The sequence below is a fragment of the Rhinolophus hipposideros genome, assembly GCF_964194185.1.
Source record: "Rhinolophus hipposideros genome assembly, chromosome: 15".
Taxonomy (NCBI): domain Eukaryota; kingdom Metazoa; phylum Chordata; class Mammalia; order Chiroptera; family Rhinolophidae; genus Rhinolophus; species Rhinolophus hipposideros.
Window position 1 is genome coordinate 437,950 of NC_138061.1, and position 23,717 is coordinate 461,666.

The 23,717-nt window shown below is 54.1% G+C and overlaps 1 protein-coding gene across 5 annotated transcripts in view; it reads left to right on the forward strand.

The window, feature by feature from the left end:
- The window catches only part of CFAP46 (cilia and flagella associated protein 46), an 88,670-nt gene that overhangs the window by 1,453 nt on the left and 63,500 nt on the right, over positions 1-23,717 (forward strand). For all 5 annotated transcript variants that reach the window (XR_013994987.1, XM_081074304.1, XM_081074302.1 and 2 more), the window contains exons 4-14: positions 331-395; positions 1,826-1,990; positions 2,663-2,786; positions 3,225-3,319; positions 3,917-4,027; positions 7,397-7,496; positions 13,441-13,539; positions 15,460-15,650; positions 22,139-22,367; positions 22,466-22,586; positions 23,389-23,512. Coding sequence is in view for 4 of the 5 variants with exons in the window: in XM_081074304.1 (XP_080930430.1) it covers positions 331-395; positions 1,826-1,990; positions 2,663-2,786; positions 3,225-3,319; positions 3,917-4,027; positions 7,397-7,496; positions 13,441-13,539; positions 15,460-15,650; positions 22,139-22,367; positions 22,466-22,586; positions 23,389-23,512 (1,424 nt within the window). In the remaining variant the exon portion in view is untranslated. The remainder of the gene's footprint in view (positions 1-330; positions 396-1,825; positions 1,991-2,662; positions 2,787-3,224; positions 3,320-3,916; positions 4,028-7,396; positions 7,497-13,440; positions 13,540-15,459; positions 15,651-22,138; positions 22,368-22,465; positions 22,587-23,388; positions 23,513-23,717) is intronic.

Sequence of the window (23,717 nt, forward strand, 5' to 3'; positions counted from 1 at the left end):
TTCCCTATGCTGTACTCCATAAAAGTATTTTTCATGGAGAGTTATGTGACCAGATTCATTTTCAGGGATGTGGAACTTCCGGTGTCTCGCTCAGCACTGGTGTCATTGGACGTCACACACAGAGCAGCCGCCCTTGAGCTGGCAGCGAGGCCGAGGTTGCCCGAGAGCCCACGCAGCTGTGGCCCGCCCGCTGCCCCCCTCCCACTGTGCACTCAGGGCTGCCAGGCCCGACCCCACTGAGGCTGAGATGGTCACGGAAGGGGCCGGGAGCAGTGCTTGGGGTTTCAGCGGCAAATTCAGTTAGATTGTGCGTTCTTTGTGTGGTTTTAGGAGGAATTTGAAAATTGCGTGACTCAGTACATGAAGGTGATCAACTTTGCGAAAGGGGAACCGAGGTAAGCCCAGCCCCGCATCCCCGGGGGCAGACCAGATCAGGACCTGCTGGCAGGGTCTCTGCACACTCAGGGTCTGTCCTCTGTGGTCGTGCACGCAGGCCTCCGCCGTAGAGCGGGGCCTTGCACAGGCGCCTTAGCTGCTTCCTCCCTTCCGTTCAGCGGTTGTTGGGATCTGCAGTGACCTTGGACAGCTTCCCCTCTGGGTGTCTCCTTTCCCGTCCCCGGCCCCTCAGGGTTCAGCATCTTGGTTCCCTCCCTGTGCTGCCCCCCCACAGGCCTGTCCTCCCCATGGCCACAGCCTGGGCCAAGGTCTCAGGGGTGTGGAGGTGCTTGGGCTGGCAGTCCAGCACGGTTTCCACTTCACTACGCTTGCTTCATTAGCAGTGGTATTACGGATGCTTAAGCCTGCACGCAAACTGCTATCAGCACAACCTGTTTAACAGGGCACAACACTTACAGGGACGTGAGCATACGTCCCTCACTCGCTCCCCACTACCTGCAGTTGCGGCCTTCTCTGGCTGGCCCTGTAATAGGTGCTGGATGCAGGGCCCAGCCCCCAGCCCCTCCCTCCGTGAGATCCTGCAGATGTGGAAGCTGGTGGCCTTGCACCAAAGGTTCTGAGGACAGTGGGTGTTTCAAGGGGACCGTACCCTGCAGCCATGAAGCCAGAGTGGTGGGCATCCTTGGGGAGTGGCCCACAGGCTGCTGCATGCCAGGGGTTTTGGGGTAGCTGCAGACTGTCCGATGGGGCCCAGGAGCCTTGTCTCACGGTCAGCGGCCTGTGTGATGTGGTGATTAGCAGTGCTTACCATCTAATGGCCAGCCAGACACCTGGGGTGGGTCCTAAAGGCAGAGCCCCTCCAGAGAGGCCTGGAGAAGGAGGAGAGCCAGCCCCTGTGCTCCCATCCTCACCTCCTCAGGTGGCTGCCTGCAGCAGTCAGGAGAAAGGCCAGCTTCTGAGGAGTGGCCCCACTCCCTCCCTCAACACTGGGCACTTCCTCTCCACCTACCTAGTCCTCTTTCCCTTTACTGTTCTCCTGGCTGTTTCCTGGTTGCTTTCTGGGTCACCTCCTCCAGAAAGCCCTCCTTGATTCCTCCTGCACCTTCCTGTTCTTGTCTGTCCCTTGGGAGCCAAAGGGGTCCTTGCTCAGAGGTGTGTTTTCATAGGGAGGTGATCTCTTTGTGCAGTGACTGAATAAGTGAAGAGGTCTCCGATCTGGGATCAGGATTCTGTGGCCCAGCTAGAACCAGGGCACCATCTGCGCAGGCGCCCCTGGTGCTCCCTGGAGGGCACTGCATGTTCTCATGCAGTGTGGACCATATGTATCCGAGGAGGCTGCTGCCATCTTCTGGCCTAGGGGACTCCAGAAGAGGGCAGGGTGGCTGGGCGCCTACCGGCTCTCAGATGTCCTGTCTGGCCTGTGCCACAGGTATCACTTCTTGGTGTTTAACGCCTCGGTCCTCTACTGGCGGATGGCGAGGCCCTTCCTCAAGCCTGGCTACTCTCACCACCTGATCGCCAGCCTCTCCCAGATCGTGAATGTGTTAAATCAGTCGGAGGAGGAGGACACAGAGTGGCGGGCCGAGCTCATGCTGTGAGTGTGGGGGGTCCGTCCCCCAGGGGCCTTTCCTGTGCAGGCCTGGACTCTATAGGACGATGTCACAATGTCCCAATCGTATGGGTGTCCAACAGGACGCTTGTTTCCACTCAAAGCACAGGAAATGTGAGCCTGTGTCAGAGTCCCAGCTCTGGTTTAAAGCTCAGTTCAGTGCGCTGTTACCTTAGGAGAGTGTTAGCAGAAATCTGGGCAGAGCGGGCGCCCCGCACATCGCTCCAGGGATGGCCTGAGGTGCCACTGTGACAGACTCAGCAGGTGGTCCCTAACCCAAGGGCACCGAATGGTGCCTGTCCGACTGTTTTTCTATTTGCGGAGCACAGTGTGCAGGCCAGAGGCTGGCGTCCATCTGCACGGAGGACCCACAGGGTCTGTCTGGAAGCTGGAATCTGTAGGTGTTTCTCTCCTGTTGTGCCCACGTGGATCACCTTTAACAGAAAAGACATGTAAACGTGCTTGTTTTCAAATGTCCCATGTCGTTACTTCCCTGGGGAGCAGACTGCAGGCATGGGGTAAGGAGCTGGCCCAGCCTGTATGTTCCTGAAGTTTGCGAAACAGGAAAATAAGGAAAGCATCAATACCTGCTCATTAGATGTGGGCAGCAGGCAAGGATTTCCTCAGGGCTCTGCATCCACTGTTTCTGTCCCCCAGGGAGCTGCTGGACTGCTACCTCCACGCGGGCAGGAGAGACGAGGCCGCCATGCTGTGTGCCACGGCCGCGCCCTTCATAAAGGCCCACGTGCCACACAGGTACCGCCAGGTGTTTGCCATCATGGTGAGTAGGCACCGATGGAAGGAGGCGGTCTCTTGTCATTGTTCCGACAATGACGTGTAAGGGCAGCCACCAGGTCCACCTGTGGAGGGACAAAACACACGCATGAAGAAAGCAAGACAGAAACTAGTTCTTCATTGTGACTGAATATTTATTTCCTTTGGGACAACACTGAATTTACAAAAGCAGAAAATTTGTAAAGTTGGTTACCATAACAACTGTGAGACGCGCATTCCTAATCTATTCATTTTTCTGTAAAGGAAATCAAGTTATATATGAAAAGCTAAATAATGAACATAGTTAATGAAAAGATGCTTGTTAATTACGAATATTACAGTTAAAGGAGGAGTGTTTGCAAATGAACAGTCAAACACAGTATCTGCATCTCTACCTAATTATTTGCTTAAATCTGAACTGATATTTTGTTCCATTTTATAACAGGTACAACATGAATTAATGGATGAGCTTCAGTTAAAAGAAGAAAAGAAAACTTCCACTAGCCTGTCCGTCACTTTCCACATGAGTGTGCTGAAAGCGTAGGTGGTTTGGGCGGGTGACAAGTGTCCTGTACGGGGGTGTGGCTGTGCCCCGCCGGCTTCCACTTGTGCAGAGTGGTTCTGGGCGAGGCCCCAGCCTTGTGCGGTGCTTCTGACAGGCGGTGCCAGCTGAGCCTTGAGACTTGGCTGGTAGGTGAGAGCGAATGGGAAAAGGGATTGTCCCCAGGCAGAGACGTGATGCTGTGGGAGAGGGGACAGAGAGCGAGGACGCCAGTGAGGGAGAGGGGCTGGGGGACTGTGCAGAGGGAGGCCGTGGCCCCAGTCCTGCAGCGGGGAGTGGCCAGGGCCCGGGGTCCCCACGAGGTGGGCCTGGTGGGCAGCTGGTCTGGCAGACGGTCTCGTGCAGTGTCCTGGGCTGTTGTCACTCTTAGCAATGGAGGGAGAAAGCTGTCCCTGGAGTGAGGCAGAGACAGGCGTGTGACAAGTCGTTTGAGAGAGTGCAGGAGAGAAACGAGGTGGATTTATTTTAGGCCTCTGTCAGGGAAACACAGGCTCATAGACTGAGAGTTTGTTTTAGGATAATTTGAATAAACCTGACAGGAGTTTTTGGTTACTTGATGTTTGAATTAATTCTAGAAAATTGGATAAAAATGATTTACCTGAAGACGTCAACGCAATTCTGAAGAAGACCTATAAAGAGTTAGGTCATTGCGATGACCAGCACTTCCCTTCCATCAGAGAGGAAAAGTAAGTGTTTATGTTTTCCACTTTCACAGATACATAATCACTGCATAAAATTGCTAAGCACAGGAAAACGTGAGAAATATAAAAAGCACTCATCACGCCCCTGCCGAGCGCCAGCCGTGGGGGGTTCCCATGCGTTTCCTCCAGGCCTCTGTGTCCTGAGTTTTGTTCTGTGTGGGGAGCACTTGTGATGTGTGACTTCATATTGTACTTTTAAAGTCAGATTTAACTTCTGGCAGAAGTCCTTTTCAAGTTCTTGCAAGATCTCACCCCCTTCTGAATAACAGCACAATTTCCGCAGGTGGAAGACAAGCGTTTTTTCTCCCCAAGCATTCTAACTTTTTAATTCTGTGCGTTCTGCACCCTCTGACACTACTGGGATTTATGATAATCCTGGATTGAATTCCTGCAAGTGGGAAGCTAAGCCAGAGGCCAACGGAAGAGTCTGGAATGTCCTCCTAGTTTATTCGCACAGAGGTGACAGGTTGGCTTCCGACCCAGCAGCTGTCACGTCCTCGTGTGTGTTTATTTAAAAGAGCAGGGAAGGACACATACCCGTTGATCGGTGGGTGACATGACCGCATTGCTTTGGTTCTCTCTGCGTATCTGTGGTCGTCACTGGCGGGCGCAGTGCTCAGCTGTGCGTGGACCTTGAACTTGCACTTCCGACAACTTGTCTTTACAGTTCTCGGTGATTTTCTCAACTTCTCTGCACTCCAGACACAAGGAACATGGGCCTTGTGCCTGTTGTTTTGGATGTTTTTTCCATTTGTCATTTAAAAGTTGATTTGGGGTGTTGTGGGTTGAATTGTTTCTCCTAAAGATGTAGTGAAGCCCGGACCTCGCTGCCTGCAGATGTGACCTTGTTTGGAGCTCGGTCTTTGCAGGAGTCATCAAGCTCAGGTCAGAGTGGAGTAGGCTGGGCCCTTACAAGGAGGGAGAATCAGAGACACAGAGACTCAGCTCAGTGGAGAGGCCATCCAACAGGGAGACAGCAGTGAGCCGGGCATGGGGTGCCGGCCAGGCTGCAGTGGGGCACCGTGTGTGTTCCCTTCCCGGGACCTCCGCAGGGAGCGCGGCCCGGAGACTCCTGGAGGTGGAAACTCTCTCCACACTGTGAGCACTCACACTTCTGTCATTTTAAGCCCCCGAGTTTGTGGTAAGCAGCCCTAGAAACTGACATGGGGAGCGTTGATTGCCTAGTGTGACTGGGGGGTGCAGACAGACGCTGACACAGTCACGTTGGTTGTCTCGTGGTGTCTGGGACAGGCCTCCCGGCGCAGCTGCCGTCCTCACGGTGTCAGTGGGGCTGGGCTGTCTTCCAAGGCTCACCTGGGTGGCCAGGCAAGCTCTCCAGGGGGCAGCTTGCTGTAGCAAAGCGAGTAAAGGACAGTTGGGTAGCACTGGAAACCGAGAGTGTTGTGGCCTAAGGAGAGAGGTGGCGTCTGCTAAACGTGGAGGTTTCCTGCTGCTCAGAAGCAGGTCCCCAAAGGAAGAGTGTCACACAGGCACGGACGTGGGGCCCAGGGTCACGGGCCTGAGTCGTCTGCAGCTGGGTTGCAGGGGAGGGCGCACAAGGGCATCTCCTGTACATGTTGTCACTTCACATGTGAGTTCTCCATTGCTCGTCAATGTTCACAGATTTCACGGGCCAGGCGTTGTATACATACGTATGTTTAATGGCTCTCATTGTTTTATTCATTTCTAATTTAACATGTAGTTATTGTAGAAAGTTTGAAAATAGCATCAGTGTACATTTTCAGAATTATCATCACATGACTTTCAACTGCTTTCCCCACATAAATTGGGAACATGTTTCTGCGTCATGGAGTGTTTTTCCACGACGAGGGTCCTCTGGGAAGTCAGGAACATGCTTTGCGTGTGTGAATGCATGCATACACGTGTGTTTCTCTGAGAGCGGGCCACGCTCGGCCTGGCCTCCAGTGTCCTCTGTCATGGCTGGGAGCTCCTCTGGGGGTCTCGCTGTCAGGTGAGCCCAGAAACTGCACGTGGGTTGCTCCCCGACCTGCTCTGAGAACCAGCCTGTGCCCAGGTGCCCGCCAAGGCCCTGCCCTCCAGTGTCTGCGGCCCCACGTCTGTCAGAACTTGTAGTTTTGTGTGTCGTGGCCAAACAGGATGCAGAATAGCTCGTGATTTGCACAGTTAAGTTTGCTCATGGCTTCGTGTGCAGTCAGCAGGTGGTGACTGCTCCTTGGGCCTGGAAGAGAGGGTGTGTCCTCTGCTTGGGGGGGGGCGGGGGGGCGGGGGGGGCAGGCTCAGCCCAACCCTCTGGGAGGGGCCCAGCTTCTGACGCCTCTGGGGTGGGAAAAGTTTTCTGTTGTGTAAACCAAAAAGGATGGGAAGCCGGGGGTTTGTACCTTCACGGGGGCTCTCCCTTCTCATCTATGTAGGAGGCTGAGTGGTCGGAGCTCAGGGAGGGCAGGGGGCAGATGGGGGCCTGACCTGCCAGGGCCCTTGTTGGTCCCTGGGGCTGTGTGGGTGGGGGATGAGGGAGGCTGGGACCGTGGGGAGCCCAGGGTCCATATGCTTCCCAACGCAGAGAGAGGGGAGGGCGGTGACACAACACACAGGCCATTTGCATTCCAGTTAAGACTGACACTTAGGAAAAGGCAGAAAGGGCTGGACTTTCCTCCAGGCACATGTGCTGTGTCTGGAGACAATGCTTGGTGGCACCAGTGGGACATCTAGTGGCTGGCCACCCGTGCTGCAGCTGAACGCCCCTTGGTGCCCAGGACAACTCTTCCCCACCCAGAGAGTTAGCTGGTCCAGGTGTCAGTGGTCGCAGCTGAAACCCTGGCTAATGCCGCCCAGGGCACTGCCCTGTCCCTGTGCTCTGTGACGTCTGACAGTTCCTTTGGAACTCCTCTTTGCTCTCTTTCAGAGTTGCTTACTTAGGCCATTGTAGGGCCTTTGCATTTCCATATACATTTTAGCATCGGCCCATCGATTTCTACCAAGACCCTGATTGGTGACTGCGCATGCTCTTGGTGACGTCCCCAGATGCTCGTCACCTGGCGTTGAGTCAGGAAATGCAGTCTGTCCCCGTGTTCCCACCCACTCTCTGAGCTGCTATGCGAGGGTGGGGGGTGGGGAGGGGTGGGGGGGTGGGGGGGGTTGTGCTCGCCTCCCCTGAGGGCAGAGGAGAGGAGCGGTTGCCCAGCGGCCGCAGCGTGAGTCTCTCTACATCCCGTGTCAGGGCTGGAGGAGGCTGGGCTTGGGGCCGTCACCGCAGGATCGCGGCTGTGTCTTATTTGGGTTCCCTGCCTCTGGTCTGAATGCTTATTCTACCAGACAGGTGTGTCTTCTCATCACCCCTATTGATCCATTATTGCTTTGCTTTTTTGTTTCCAGAATCCTTTTGCTTTTTGAATTAGCTCATCTTTCTTTGACCTTGAAATGTGAGGAGGTCTCCTCTGGCTGCCTCTCAGACTTGAAGAAAATTGACAGTGAGGTAAGTGGTCAGTGACTGTGGGTGTCCAGTCTCTGCTCATGGTCACCTGTACAAAAAGGGAAAAGAAAGGGAGTGGAATTGGAACCGCCTCTCCCACAACAGGGCCCAAATCTGTGTCATTGCCTCGCTTCCTTCCCATCTTTTCTATGCGCGTTTCCCACATGAGATGTGGGTTTTGTACACCGCTCTTTCCCATTTCCTGTTGTCATAGGCACTGGCCCGTGTTGCCACCAGCTGTTTTATACAACTGACTTTAAGGGCTGCACAATATTTCATACTATTCATGATCCATAACTTACTCTCCAGCCCTGTTATGGGACATTTAAATCCTATTATTCTTTTGCTTATTACAAAGGGCTGCAATTAACATCTTGTGCCTAACGCTTTTATGTGCATTTAGAATTTTTCCCTCAGATAAGTTCATTGACATGAAATTACTGGGGAATTATCACTTTTAAGATTTTAAAATGCACGTTACAGTATTGCCCTCCAAAGAAAATTTCACATGCCCCCAGAAGTTGATAAGAATGCATGCTTCAGGTTTATTTGTGTTTTACTTAAAAAACTGTGAAAGGTCCCTTCTGCAGAGCAGTCTTATAGCTGGCACTGCCAGTTCTGAGCGTAGCGCAGGGCACCTGGCAGATACTGTTACAGGAGCGGCTGTTCACAGGGTGAGTGAGTTACAGGAGGGGTTTGCTGGACGGTCCCACCGTTGGCTGGAGGGTCACTTCACTCTGTCTTCATTGAGTGTCTGCTGTGTTTAGTCCCAGGTTACCTGTGAGTGTCAGATGCCAGCTGACCCGCAGGCATTTCCCACCAAATGAAGCTCTAAGATGACTGCCCATGACATGGTGTGGTCTGTAAGAAATACAGGTTAGCAAAAGGGAAATCAGTTAGTCACATTCATAGTTATGTTGACCTGGAAATGACTCTAAAAAAGGAAACAAAACTGAATTTGGACCTTGACAATCAGGTGGTACTTGGACAGGACTGTGATCGTCAGTGGGGAGGGGATTGGGGTGCAGATGCAGGTGCAGGTGGCCAGAGAGCACAGGTGATGAAAACAGCAGGTGGGCCTCTATTTGAAGCACTTGACAGAGTTCTTTATGGGCCCCATTCCCATTATCTGGGGAAATAGACAGTAAATCAAAAACTGTAACAAGACAAAGGAGGTCCTTATATAATGACAAATGGATGGATTCATCAAGAGAATATAACAATTGTACATATATATGCACCCAACATTGGAGCACCGAAGTATATTAAGCAACTATTAACAGATCTGAAAGCAGAAGTAGGCAGCAACACAGTCATAGTAGGGGTCTTCAGTACCCCACTTTCAACAAGGCGAGATCGTCCAGACAGAAACTCGTGAGAATATACTGGGATTGAACTACATGTTAGACTGAATGGGCCTAGTGGACATTTACAGAACATATTATCCAACGCAGAAAAATACAGAAAACCCTAAAGACTCCACTGGAAATTGTTAGAACTAATGAGCGGGTTCAGTAAAAGTTACAGGATTCAAAATCAACATCCAAAAATTGGTTGTGTGTTTGTCCACTAACAACCAGCTATCTGAAAGAGAAATGAAGAAAGCAGTCCTGTTTACAATAGCATCAAAAACAACAAAATACTTGGGAATAAGTTGAACCAAGGAAGTGAATGATCTGTGCACTGAAAAATGTAAGAATTAATGAAAGAAACTGAAGAAGACACTAAGAAATGGAAAGATATTCTATGTTTTTGGATTGGAAGAATCAAAATGTTTAAAACGTCCATACTGCCCCAAACCATCTACTGATTCAGTGTAACACCTGAATTCACTGTAATGCCAGTGGCATTTCTCACAGAAATAGAGGAAAATCCTAAAACATGTATGGAACCAGGAAAGAGCCAAAGCATTCTTGAGAAAGAACAAAGCTGGAGACATCACGTGTCCTTTTTCCCAACTATCCTACAAAGCTATAGTGATGAAAACAGCGTGGTACTGGCATAACAGCAGACACAGAGACCAATGGAGCCGAACTGAGAGCCTGCATATAAAATCCCATATGTTAGCTAATGGAAAAAGGATCGTCTCTCCAATAAACAGTGTTAGGGAAACTGGATATCTAACTGCAGGTGAATGAAATTGGACCCCCCCATCTTACACCAGTTGGGAAAATGCACTCATGATAGTTTAGAGACTTAAGACTGGCAACCATAAAACTCCTACAAAAGAAGAATACTTGGAGGAAAAGCTTCTTGACACTGGTCTTGGCAATGAGTTTTTGAATATAAAAACAAAGCAAAACTAAACAAGTAGAGCTACATCAAACTAAAAAGTCTGCACAGCAAAGGAAACAACGCCATGGAAAGGCGACCTATAGCAGAGGAGAAAATATTTGCAAGTCAGCTAGTTACCTGATAAGGGATTATTATCTAAAAAAAATAAGGAACTCATATAATTCAGTAGCAAAACACCCAAATAATCCAGTGAACGAAGTGGGCTGAAGACCTGAGTAGACATTTTCCAAGGAAGATACTCCAACGGCCGCCAGGTCCATGAAGAGGTGCTCAGCATCACTGCTCATCGGGGGCTGCGAAGCGAAACCGCTGTGACATGTCACCTCGCACCTGTCAGAGGGGCCCATATCAAAAAGGAGCGATAACTGGCGTTGGCTCCTACGCCAGATAACAGGTGCCAGGGCTATGGGGGGGGCCCTCCCTTGTGCACTGCGGGTGGGACTGAGAATGGGTGCAGCCATATGGAAAACAGTGTGGAAGCTCCTCAAAAAACTGGACAGAACCACCGTAGGATCCAACAGTTCCACTTCTGGGAACATGTTCTACAGCAGAGAAATCAGGTCTCAGATGTCTGCACCCCGTGTTCACTGCCGCGTGACTCCCAGAGCCTAAGTGTCCGCTGGCGAGAAATGCCTGAAGAAGACGTGTACATATGCTGAGTGAGAGAAGTCAGACAGAGAAACAGTGGGATTGTGGTTCCCAGACCAGGGTGCAGGAAGAGGTGAGGTGCTGGGGAAAGGGGACAAGCTTTCCTTGTGAGGTGGGGGGTTTCTGAGGACCCAGCATGTGGCGTGGTGACCGTGGTTGACAACGCTGTGTCGTGTCCTTGAAACTTACTGAGACAGTAAATCTTCACCATCCTTACCCGAAGGAAAACAATAAGTGGTGAGAGGTGGAGGATGTGTTAGTTGTGTGATTCTGGCAGTCATCCCACCACGTAGACATGTACCAAGTCATCACACTTACACTTAGATATATACAATTACTTGTGAGTTATAGCTCTGTAAAAAGTTGAATACAAAATAAGGTAGAGTAGACATTTCAGAAGAAAATATTAGCCAACTTTTGAAGGTACAGTCGCTCAGTTATCCAAAATGAAACAGGAGAAACACTGGAAAGAACATACAGTGCAGCATGAGCCGTGCTACAACTTCAGGCAGATGGGTGGGTGTGTCGTTGGAGTCCTTGAGGGAGAAAAGAGAATGGAGGGAACTGAAAAAAAATAGTTTTAGAAACAATGGCTCAAAATCTGATGGTCGTGAAGAGGAGCACAAGTAAGCATGACAGCAGACTTTTTCTTGGAAACAACACGAGCCCAAAGACCTAAGACCAACAGCTCTGAAGCACCAGACTGAAAGCTGTCAACTAAAAATCTATACTCAGGAAAACGTCTTTCGAAATCAGAGGCAAAGTAAAAATTAATGAAACATACAAAATCCGAAGGAGTCTGACTAACACCGTAAGAAATTTTAAAGGAAATTCTTGAGCCAGAAAGAAGATGGTACCAGATGTGGGAATCTGGACCTACACAAAACCAGGAAGGGAACTGCATGACTCAAAAGAAAAGATATAACAAATATTTTCATCTTTTCAAGAGATAACTGGCTGCAATCCCACCCCAGATCCAGCAAAAGTGTTTTAGAAATTGACTGATCTCAAAATTATACAGAAATACAAAGGGCTCAGAGCAGCTGAAATCAGCTTTGAGAAGGCAGAGCAGTGTCAGGGGACGCCGCTGCCTGACTTGGGACTCTTTACAAAGGCTTGCAGTTAGCGCAGTGATGCGTTGGCACAAAGAAAGTCACACAGACTGACCGAGTGGACGCACAAACATGTGGTCAGGGGCTTTTTGACAAAGGTGCAGGGGCATTCAGTGGGTAAAAGATAGTCTCTTGAAAAATGGTGCTGGAACAATCGAATAATCACACGTGAAAAAATGAACGTTGACCATACCTCACGCCATACACAGACATGGACTCAAAATGCATTCTAGACCTAAATGTAAGTTCAAAACTGTAAAACTTCTAGAAAACGGCTAAGAAAACCTTTGTGACCCAGGGTCAGACAAAAAATTAGGATTTCAGAAGCACAACCTGTGTAAGAAGAAATTGGGAAATTAAACTTTATTAAGTGAAGAACTGCCTTTAAATGATACTGTTAAGAAAATAAAAGTACGAGCCAGATACTGAGAGAAAAGGTCTTCAATCTCGTATCTGATACAGGCCTGTATCCAGATTCTATGACAACTCTAAACACTCAAGAAAACAAAACAAGCTGAAAAATGCAAACGATCTGAACGGACCCTTCCCCCTGGACATACACAAAGAAAGGATGCCGAACCCCACACGTTACGAGGTTCAGTGCCGTGTTTGCGGAAACCTCGTTTCCACCCCATGTGTTTTCCCCTATTTTCACACAGGACACTTCACATCTTGACCTTTCTGGTCCCCAAAATGTGGAGACTTCCCACACCAAGCTGTTCTGTGACACCAGCTGTGTCCTGCAGTTTAACTCAGTGCCACTAAGTGCCTGGAGAGAGTGGCAGACCACAGGTGAAGGGCTCGGCCCGAGACGGCCTCCTCTTAGATGCCGATTGCAAGTAGCAGGTCCCCAGGTTACACACAGCGTCTCTGACTTGGCTGCAAATCGGGGGTTCCCAGGACACGCTCGTCGGGTTTGATTGATTTGCTAGAGCGGCTCCAAGAACTCAGGAAACATGTACGTTTACTGTTTTATTTATGTCATAAAGCACGTGCTAAAGGACACAGGTGATCAGCCAGATGGAGGGTCCAGAGCCAGGTTTGGGAGGGTCCTGAGTGCAGGGGCTTCTGTCCCTGTGGAGCTGGGGGCGCCCCGCCTGCTGTGGGGTGTCCACCAGCCTGGAAGCTCCCTGAACCCTGTGCTGTTGGGATTTCACGGAGACTCCATCACGTAGGCATGGTCGATCGTTGACTCCATTTCCAGCCCCTCTCCCTTCTCCCGAGAACCGTCCCAGCTGAAAAGTGCCAGCTTCCGACCATGGCCCATTCTTCCCAGGGACCAGTCCCCTCAGAACCCACCCAGGACGCCTCAACAGACCCAAAGCGCTGCTGTCCCTCGGGATTTACAAGGGCTAGGAGCCCTGGGCTGGGAACCGGGCAGAGACCTGTCTGCACATAATCTCACAACTACACACCTGCTAGAGGGGTTCAGTGAAGGGCCGGCCATCCCAGATGGAGACAAGGGCTCTCGTGCACAGCTGCGGGCGGAGGAAAGGGCGCCACCCTTTGGAAGACAGTCGAGCAGTTTTATAAAAAGGGAAGCTCCCGGCCCAGACACCCCCGCTGCTGCCTGCAGCTCCGCCTCCTCCCTGCAGGCGCCCGTCCTGACCATAGAGAGCAAATCAGAGAAGTTGGTGTAATTACTTAAGAACTCAGTGTCCACTGACACGAACTACTTTCCCCTCTATTAAAAAGGTAGAGCGATTTTGTTTTAGCTTTCTCAAACCTTTGCATCTGTTGGAAACATTTTAAGTTTTTAAATACATTTTTGTGTTTCCTTATGATTTTTATTTGTGGAATTTCTGCCTAATACATTGACTACAAGTGAACGGTCTTCGGAGTTAATGAAGGTGAAGCATTGCTTCTGTCTGTACACATGCTTGTGTCTGCAGGGTCCTGGCACGCTGATTGAAATCGAATGCCTGGAGTACGAATTAGAAGCCCTGAGACTTGAAAAGAAAATGAGCACCTACGCGCGAGCGGTCGTGGAGGTAAGCCCTGGGCCTCCGCGGGGCAGGCTGGGCGCAGATTGCCTGGGAGAGCCGAGCCTGTGCCACATGTCAGGGTGCTGGGGGCGTGCGGGGATCCCACTGCTGGCCGCGCTCTGGCTCTGGCTCTGCTGCTGTTTCCCATGTGACAGGCATACGGCCAGCTGGCTGTGCCTCAGTTTCCCACCTGTGAGCACAGCCTCTCGGCAGGAACTGCAGTGGCCAGGGCAGCACATGAGCCGGCAGCCCCTCTGCCGCCCTGAGGGTGGTCCCCCATGGCTCCCAGGACCACGTGGTGGGCGTGTTGGGGGCCAGCAGCCAGGGCCGGGCTGGATGAGCCCTGTGGCCTGTGCAGAGCTGCCTGCCCTGCCCCCACGCACACTGACACTTGTCCTTGGTCAGGGCCACCATGCCCTTGTGAGGCTTCTTGACATCATGACTCATGTCCGGGAAGGCATGTTACCCCGCCATAGCGAGGAGGGCCGTCGGCCTCCTCGGGCCTGGGAGCCTGAGGGCCTCTGGAGAGGTCGTGAGGTCACTGCAAGGGATGGGGGCAGCGGGGACCCAGGTGCATGGGGCGGGCAGGCCCTGAGGGCTCCCACCGGGAGGGGGCCGTGTGTGCTCGCTGCAGCTGCTCTCACTTCCTCGCTCGCCCCGTTTGGAAGCCACGCGCTTGTGTGGAATCGTGCCTCTGTAGTTACAGAGGCGGCGGCTGTCTTAGCCACCTCTTGGTGCTGCAGTGTCAGAGGCCACGAGAGCTTGGCCTCACTCTCAGGCCAGTGTGTGTGGCAGCAGGACGGGACCAGCAGCCGCCCCAGAAAAGCGATCCAGAGATCATTGTAGAGGGTTCTTTAATAAGAATTTTGCAGTTTAAAAAGTGGAGCAAAGTGTATTGAAACAATGATTTTGGGCCACTAGTGTTGATTTTGGGCCGAGGGGGGCCCTCCCTGGGATTGGCTCATGGAACGCTCACGGCAGCCCCCGTGTGCTGGGCTGCCCATGTCCCACGTCACCACCTGGCCTGGGAGGATCCAGCCAGTGTCTGCGCTGTGAACACTCTGCCCGGAGATGGGGCGACGCCCTCAGCGGGCACATTCAACGCTGCCTGTGGGACTTGCTTGCGTGACTGTCCCCAGTGGCGTGAACCTTCTCGAATGAGGTCATTACCGCGTGAGGCCTGCCATGTGCTGGTGCCTGGTGCCCGGTAGGCACTAGATAAATGTTGTTTGAAGGTGATTTACAAAAAACTCTGGGCCACCGCGTTTGATCGTGAAATGGCGACAGACGCGGTGTGTGTGTGGTGATGGTGGTGGCACAAGGAGGGGTTGACCGGTCCCTCTGCCTGTGCCCTCCGCAGAACTCAGAGGCCGCAGAGTCAGTTCGTGAGGCTTTGCCCACTGGTCCGAACAGCCGAGGGCACGGGTTTGGGAATCCCAGGCTTGGGCTGGACCCCAGACCCAGGAAGAGCGTGAGGGGAGCCCTGAGGGCCCTGGGCAGGCGTGGGAGCGGTGAGGCCGCGTCCAAAGCCGCCGAGTGCCCGGGCCAGAACCTGTCTGCTGGGGAGGGTGCATGGTCTTGGGGTAACACACGGAGTGGGCATAGGCCCCAAGAAACACACAAAACCAAGAAGTAAGCAGATCCGACCGAGTCGGTTCATGGGACAGAGGCTCGGCTCGGAGTGCACAGCCCCTGCAGAGCCTTTTAAGGAGGTGCCTCTAAGGGAAGCCATCCCGTCCAGAAAAGATTGCCCAGGCCACGTCCACAGACCATCTGAGACGGGCCCTGGCCCACTTGTGGCCTCCTAACCCCCCTGCCTCCCCGGATCGGGGGCCGCCCAGGGGCCACCGTGGCCTCAGGTCAGGCCGGGCCGTCTGTCTGTCCATCTGTCCGGCCGTCAGCTGCCGTTCACTGTTTGTTGTGCAGGCACAGCTGAGCATGATACAGAGGCTGGACGTCGCGCTCCAGCGAGCCGCCCGCCTGGGCGACCCCCGGGTCATCCAGGTGGTGTGTGCGACCCAGTGGAACCTGTGTCTCCCTTTGCTGCAGCACAACCTGCGGCATCACCTGCGGAAGCCGCTGACCAACATCGCGGACATCCTGGAGAAGGTGGACAGGTAGCCCGTGCGTCTGTGTCCTGGGCGGTGCCCTCAGAGATGGGTGGCACGTGGGCAGGATGCGGCCATCCCAGGGACAGGGGTGAAATCCAACACATTTGCCCCAAAAGTGATGCAAGCAGGCGAATCCACCTGCCTATAAAGAGGGCTTGAGTGGCTGCTGGAGCGACAGTGCCATGTTTGTCCTGAGAGGGTCAGGCTGCCCTCACCACCTGCTCACATCAGCTGCGGGCCAGCCTGGGCCTGCCACTCAGGGGCAGACAAACAACTGGCGTCAGGGTGGCCCTCTGAAAGCCAGTGCCAACACAGTGTCACCGTGCTCCACAAACTCCTGTGGAGGGACCTGCCATGGCCCAGGCGAGGCCCAGAGCTGGCCATGAGCCAGTGTCCACGCACCTGGTGTCCGGGGGCCCCCAGGCAGGGTGGGTGCTGCGGCTCCCCAGGCAGTGCCATCAGGGCCGGTGCCTCTGCCCACATCACACACTGGTCATGCGCCAGCCTCAGGCGAGGCACCTGGGCCCCAGAGACAGAGAGGTGGTACAACAACCCACGCACTTCCGTGTACACCTACGCCTGCACCTACATCTGTGCCTGTGGCTGTCCCTACAGCTACGTGTGTGCTTGCACTTGGAGCTGCACCTTCATCTACACCAACACGACACCTGCTGTGTGGTTACCCACACCTGCACTTCCCCACACCCACACTTACCTGCCCTCACCAAAGTCAGTGGTTGCCTGTGCACACAGCTCTCCACACGTTGACAGGCGCCGTCCACAGTGCTAAGAAGGCCCTCAACAGGCGGAGGAGAGGATGGCTGGGTGGCCCCAGCTGGCCAGGGAGGGAGAAGCTGAGCTCATCAGAGACCAGACTGGGCACTGGGGACAGTGAGGGCCCCAGAGCGGAGCCCTGTGGATGGCGAGGTCCAGAGCTGGTCAGAGCGTTACCCTAAGTAGTGGTGGGCGTCAGAGGGCCTGGGACACAGGCGGCTCTTCAGCTGTCAAGTGCCCGCTCTGCTGCTGTTGGGAACAGTCTGTGGATGAGCTGGTGGCAGGAGTCCAGGTGAGAGGTGATGGGGTAGATGCGAGCAGGTGGCAGGTGAGAGCCGGTGACCAAGCGGAGGAAGCCGGGAAGAGCGGGGGTGGGCACAGGGTGCAGGAGACACGTGGCCCCTCCTGAGATCCTGGCCTGAGAGGCCTGGAGACGGCTGCAGGCCCTGGAGTTGGGGGGCCCAGAAGGGAAGGGCCTGGGAGGTCACTTGGGACCCCAGAAAGGGAGGAGGCCCCAGGCAGTGCCCCCTTGGGGTAGGTGGGCCCAGGGAGCCTCGAAGGGCTGAGAAGGAAAGGGCAGGGCCGCGGCGGCGGGACGTGGAACCTGCTGGCTGAGAAAGGGCTTCGTCGGGGGAGGGTCGTGGGCTGCTGGGGGCTGGGGGGTGCCAGGTGGGCTGGAGAGCAGGGACAGGCGGGCTTGGCCTGGAGAGCGCTGCCTTGGTGGGGCCACGCGGTGAAGCCTCGTTCCTGGGTTGGTTTTTGTTCCTGTTGGGGATGTCAGGGCGTTGGGTGCTGCAGAGTGACCAGCAGACGGGCCAGTCCTGCAAGGGGAGCAGGCGTGTGGGAGTGGCCTCCTAACTCCACTTTCTGAGAGAAATCAGTGACAGGGAGGCTGGGGGGTGGGCAGGAGGGTCACCCGAAAGAGCAGGTGCCAACGGCAGCCCAGACCGTGGGATTTGGGCACAGAATGCGAGGAGGGGCCAGGGGGCTGCGATGGCCACTCGGCCCTGTGATTATCTAGGGGCTTTGTCACCCATGTGAGGCCTGGCACACACGGCAGGGGAGGCGCAGGGCCTGGTGTCGGGGTGGGGGCCAGGGGGGAGCTCGGAGCCCCGGTTCTGCTCATTTCCTGCTGGTCCTGGGGCTCTCTTCCCCACACCGTCCGTCCGTCTGTCATGTGAACAGTTTCTCCTGGAATCCCACTGGAATGTGTGACGGGACTGCAAGGCCTTCACGTCCCCGTCCTTTATCTTCACAGTCTGTCCTCTCCCAGGTGCCGTCCATGCCATCAATTCTCTTTTATTTACAGGTTCTCTAATTCTTCTTTTTAGCCTAGCTTTTGTATTTTAATGACTTTATTTCTCATTCACAAAAATATCCTTGTATTTTATTTTCATATTTGACTGATTTTAAGAAATAACTTCTAGTTGCCCTCTTTTTCTCGATGGTTCTTTTCCTACTCGATTTTATGGAGATATAATTGCATTCAAGAGAAAGCACACATTTTTTTTTAATTAATTTTATTGGGGTGACAATTGTTAGTAAATTTACATAGATTTCAGGTGTACAATTCTGTATTGCATCGTCTATAAATCCCATTGTGTGTTCACCACCCAGAGTCAGTTCTCCTTCCATCACCATATATTTGATCCCCTTTACCCTCATCACCCACCCCCCACCCCCTTACCCTCTGGTAACCACTAAATTATTGTCTGTGTCTATGAGTTTTTGTTTCTCATTTGTTTGTCTTGTTCTTTTTGGTTTATATACCACATATCAGTGAAATCATAGGGTTCTCTGCTTTTTCTGTCTGACTTATTTCACTTAGCATTATTCTCTCGAGATCCATCCATGTTGTCACAAATGCTCCTATATCATCAGAAAGCACACATTTTAAACATCCGTTTGCTGAGCTGTGTTTTAGTCACGGATGGGTGTTGGATGTTTCCAATGTTTCTTCTGCCCCTTCGCAAATGATCGTGTGCTTTTCTCTTGTTTAACGCGAGAGTGGCTCTGAGTGCGCTTGGCGTGCTGCCCCCGGCGTCTTCTGCACGCCCTGAAATCCACCTTCTGTGTGGCGCCTCCTCTCCTGGGCTGGCAGAGCTCCTTGGGCCTCTTCCTGGGGACGAGGGCCCGTACTGTCCTTGCCTTGTGACGCCTGTGGGTTTGACGTGGCCGTCACGCTGACGTTAAAACCGAGCTGGGAACTCGGGAAGTGTTTTGTCCGTTGCTTTCTGAAGGACTTTTTGTGAATTGGTGTTTTCTTCCCTAACGGTTTTGTAGGATCCAGTGAGAGCCTCGGGGCCCTGGGGCTGTGCTGTGTGGTTGCTTCTGTGGGAAGGTTTTCGAGCTGACGCCATCCTCCTCCCTGTAGGGGCTGAAAGCTCAGGAAGCCATCGTTCCTCTCGGGGGCTCGTGTCAGCGCTCGGGTCTTCTGACTCCGACTTCTTGTCTTCTGCTTCCAGCCATTCCTGAGAGAGGGGTGTGAGCCCCTGCTCAGCGGTCAGCATCTCCTGACTCCCTGTGGCTCTCGGCTCTGCTCCTGTGTTTCCAGATACCCAGTCACACACGCTGGGATGGCCCTTGTCTGGGGGCCTGACTCCCTCGTCCTGAGGCGTTTGATGCTCTCGGCTTCTCCAGCCCCCTCCTCAGCCCGCTTACCTCCTCTGTTCATCTTTCAGGTGTAACAGCTTGGAAAGGCATGTGTTTCTTGTTTATCTAGTGCGGGAATCTGTCTTGTGATCGTAGTGTTTGGTCTCTTTGCGCTTAGTGTGGTTTTGAACTGTGCCAGCATGTCATTCTGTGTTTCCATAATGTCTTCTGTTCTGCTCTGCGCCTTCCGTGTTCTGGTTCCCTGTACTGGCCTCTTCTTTCTCAGCCGTACCTCTTGGGTCAGGACGCTGCTGTGAGGCTGGTAACGACTCTCACCTGGCACCTTAAGGCCCATGGGTGACACTTCCACTTCCAAGGTGACAGCCTTGTAACATTACACCTCATTCACCCACCCACTTTCTCTGTGCTATTGTCATATCTTAGGCTTCGAAATATGTTATAAACCTCATCTAACAGTGTTGTTATTTTGCTTTTAACAGCCGGTGGTTTTTAAAGAAAATTCTAGAGAAAAACAGTGGCTCTGTATGCCCCTTGTTTGACGGTCCCACTGGCTCTTCTCCACAAATCCAAATCTGTGTCTGGTCTTAGTTCAGCCTGAAGAACTCCCTTTATTTTTTCTTGTAATGCACAATTGTCAGCAATGAATTATTTCTGCTTCTATTGATCTGAGAATGACTTCACCTCACCCTCAGCTTTGAGGAATATTTTCACTGGTTATTGGATTCAGATATGTTTCTTCTTTAAACCCTCTGAAGAGCTGGTTTTCTTTTCTCTGGCCTTGTAGTTTTTGACAGTGAGTCAGGAGTTACTCGAAGCTTCTCCTGGGCACCGCATGTCTTTTGCCGCCTCTCCGTTCCCAAGTTGGTGTCTAACTCTGTTTCCAGCATTTTTTTTCTCTCCTCTTCCGCCTCCCCCTGTTCAAGCCGGTATCAGGAGCCTTGCGCTACCATTGTTCGCTGGCCACCGGCTGCTCTTGGCAGCTCACTCCGACCTCTGGCTGCTCACAGCAGCGCAGCTCGGGGGAGAGCTGTTGTTCACAATCTTAGCTGTAGAGGGTGCAGCTCACTGGCTCATGTGGGAATCGAACCCTCAACCTCGGTGTTAGGAGCCCGGCGCTCCAAAGGCCTGAGCCACCGGGCCGGCCCTGTTTCCAGCATTTTGATGATGGTTCTCCTCAGAGCCTTTAAGACGGCCCTGCCTGCGGTTAGCTGAGACATCCCGAGGTGTAAGATGGTGTTTTCATCAGATTTGGGAAGTGATTTGGGCAATTATTTCCTCCAATACATATTCTCACTCTTTCCTTCCCAGCAACCCGTGTGCTGGAACACTGAAGACTGTCCCATGGGCCCAAAGCTCTGCTCATTTTTAAAAATCTTTTTGAATCTGTTCTTCTGATTAGATTGTTTGTATTGATCTGTTTTTCAGGTTTACTGACTTTTTCCTGCCTTCTCCAATCTGCTGTTAAACTCAACCAGGAATTTTTCATATCAGTTATTGTAGTTTTTTCAGTTCCAGTATTTCCATTTTTTGCTGTTTGTACTTGTCCAATATGATTTTCTATCTGTTCTCTCAGGGTTGTTTTCCTTCAGTTATTTAATGTATTTATACTTGTATTGTAATATCTACATTAAAGGATTTATCTGCTAAACTCGACCCCTTCCCCACCGGTCCCCACCTGGGGATTGCAGCTCGTTGGAACCGTGGGCCTGTGTTCTGCCCCCTGTGCCATGGCAAGCTGTTCCCAGGCCAAGCTGGCAAACACAGGCTCGGTCCTGCGTTCCCTTCCCCAGGGGCGGTGCCCCATCGGTGGCTTCGAGTCCTTGGTCCTGCTTTACGGTCGGCAGGCAGAGCAGCGTGTTTCACCACACACGGTTGGAAGCACAGTAACGCAGAGGCCACGCGCGCCTGACCTGTTTCAGTGGGCCCCGTTCGCCCTGCTTTGGTGGGCACAGATTCTCCTACAGTATTGGCATCTGCTCTGCTCGCCCCCGTCATCGCGTCCTCTCCTCCAGCCAGTGATTGCCAGGTTGTTCCTGAGACGGGCTGTTCTGCCGTGTAGACCGCTGTCATGTGTGAAGTGTCAGCTTGCCCGGCTGGCTCCTGGTGTCGAGGACGCCCATGTGACGGACTCCGGGCTCATGCCCAGAGGAGCACGATTTGGGGCCGGCCTGCTCGCGTCCCACTGGCTCCTGTGCCTGGCTGCAGCCTGGACTTACAGGCAGAGTCCTGGAACCTGGCTCCCGTCGGGCAGCACGGAATTCACCGTTGGGATATCCATGATGCTGGGCGGTGCCCCCTCCTGCCCACAATGCCCTGCTCCTGTCCTAGTGACACACGTGCAGTAATGTGGATGCTGTCTTGCTGAGTCATTTCAGGCTTCTGGTAGAACGTTTCTTTGTTTTCCTTTGATTATAGGTGACGTTCAATATTATATCAGTTTCAGGTGTGCAGTGCAGTGGTCAGACATGACATGCCTTTGAGGTGACCCCCCCCCCCGTCAGTCCCGTCCCCACCTGGCACCATCCTTAGGACTTGTGTTCACCCAAATTGTGGGATTACTAATGCTGTGTCCAGGGTGGGGCCCTGACACTGGGTCTCGTGTGCTGTCGATGGAGAAGGTTCTAAGGACACTGTTTTCCTGCTCAGACACGGGGTGTCCACCCTGCCCAGCCACCTGTGGTCCCAGCTCAGGTGGCAGCAGGAGATGACAGGTGACAGCAGGCCGGGTGCCTGGGCCTCAGCCATGGGACCGGGGGGCAGAGCTGGGACTCCAGGTTTCAGCGGGGGAGACTCCACGCATAGTCAAAAATCACGTGTTGGCGATGGCGAGACCTCGCCGGGGTGATGGGGTGAGATGGCACCAACGGATGGGATGTGCTGCCCTCTCGCAGCAGCTCACGCCGCCTCGGACCCCGGAGCCGACCTGCTGCTTCCCGGCCCTGCAGCCCCGGTCCCAACAGCTGTTGCCAGCTGGGCTTCTCCTCCTGCAGCCTGCGGGACCCTCCTCTCTGCCCCCCTGTGGGGGTCCTCACACGGCCAGGGGGGACCCCAAGGGCGCGAGGAGGCCAGGGGCAGCTGCCGTCCCTTACGCTGCGCGCGGCCCGCAGCCTCCTGGCCCTGCTGCGCTGCCAAGTGCACAGGGAGCTGGCCCAGCTGGACGAGGATGAGGACCGGCTGGAACCCGCCATGCAGCATCTGCACAAGGCTGTGCAACTGGATGGCCGCGGCCTCTACCGGGAGGAGCTGGGCTCGGCCCTGAGCCGGCTGCGTCTCTGCACCTTGCTGTACCAGTGCCCCGGGCGTGCCGAGGATAAGGCCACCTTGGCCATCGAGCAGGTGCTGGCACAGCGTCTCCATGGAAACCAGGACGGACGGGTGCCGAGATGCTTTTGGAGAAGTGACCTCCTGCTCACCACCCATCTCCTCCTTCACAGGCCAAGAAAGCTGGCCCCAAGGACAGCGTACGGAAGAAGCGGGCGCTGCTGGTGGACGCGGGCCTGGCCCTGGCCCCTGACGCCTTCCAGATCGTGCTCGACAGTGAGAACGAGGCCAAAGGTGGGTGCCGTTCTCACTCCCACAGCCCTGAGCTGTGTGGGGAGCAGACAGCTGTGGGGCGTGACCCTCGGAGCTGCTGGGCGGCTGCAGGGCCCCCTGTCACCTCACCCCTCGTTCAGTCTGGGCACAGCTGGGCCTCCTGTGCTTACATCCTGAGCAGGGGGGGCGCACGGGCTGTCAGCAGTCCCACGAAACACGCCTGGTGCTTCTCCACGCGTTGCACACACACAGTGTGCGGTCTCGCCTGCTGGTAACCCAGCGGGAGGAGGCTGGGGGACCTGCTGGGCCAGGGGTCTTCAGGCGGCTTTCCTGCAAGTAGATGGCGTGCTGTGCTGAGAGGGCAGGGGGCCGGCCTGGTGGCAGCACGTGCCAAGACCACGGCCTGCCAGGGACAGGAGGCCCCCCCAGGCCCAGGCCTGCTGCGTCCCCGGAGCGGCTATGCCAGGAGGAGGCGCCTCCAGCACTGCACAGAGCGAACTCCCGGCCTGGGAGTGGACAGCAGGGGTTGGGCAGGGCCTGGTGGGTGCCGGACGGGAGGGCAGGGTGACCGGGTGACCCTGAAGCACGCTGCTCCCAGAGCCCTGGCAGATTCCCACACGCAGAAGCACAGTCAGCTTGCCTTCACTCCCATCAAAAGGCCAGAATGCCCCAGTGAGGGGCCACTTGACATTCCTCCGGAGTCCAGAGCCCAGGGGGTGCTGTGATTCTGTGGCCGCAGCCCAAAGACACACGTGTCCCCTGGGGCAGGGAGCAGTCCCTTCAGGTTGCCTGGCCCCTTAAGCGTTTCCTTATGCGTCCTCAGTTTTCACCGGGAAAAACAGGGGCCGCTTCAGCTACCTGTTCGCGAAGGCCCGTCACCACAGCATCAGCGTGGACAAAGCCGCCGGGCACTTGCGGCGCTTGGGGAATGAGAATGACAAGGAGAGGTGGGTGAGGACCGGGAGGCGCCAGCCTCACGCAGCAAAGTCCCAGCCAGCGGGAGCGCCCATGTGCTCGGGTCCCACGTGAGGGCCGGCGGGAGGGGGCGCACGGCTCTGTGGGGGCCTGGTGCACACACGTCCCATCGCCCATGAGGCAGCAAGGCCCGGCCCACGGGATCCACACTCTGGGGACTGTCCAGACTCCAGCAGG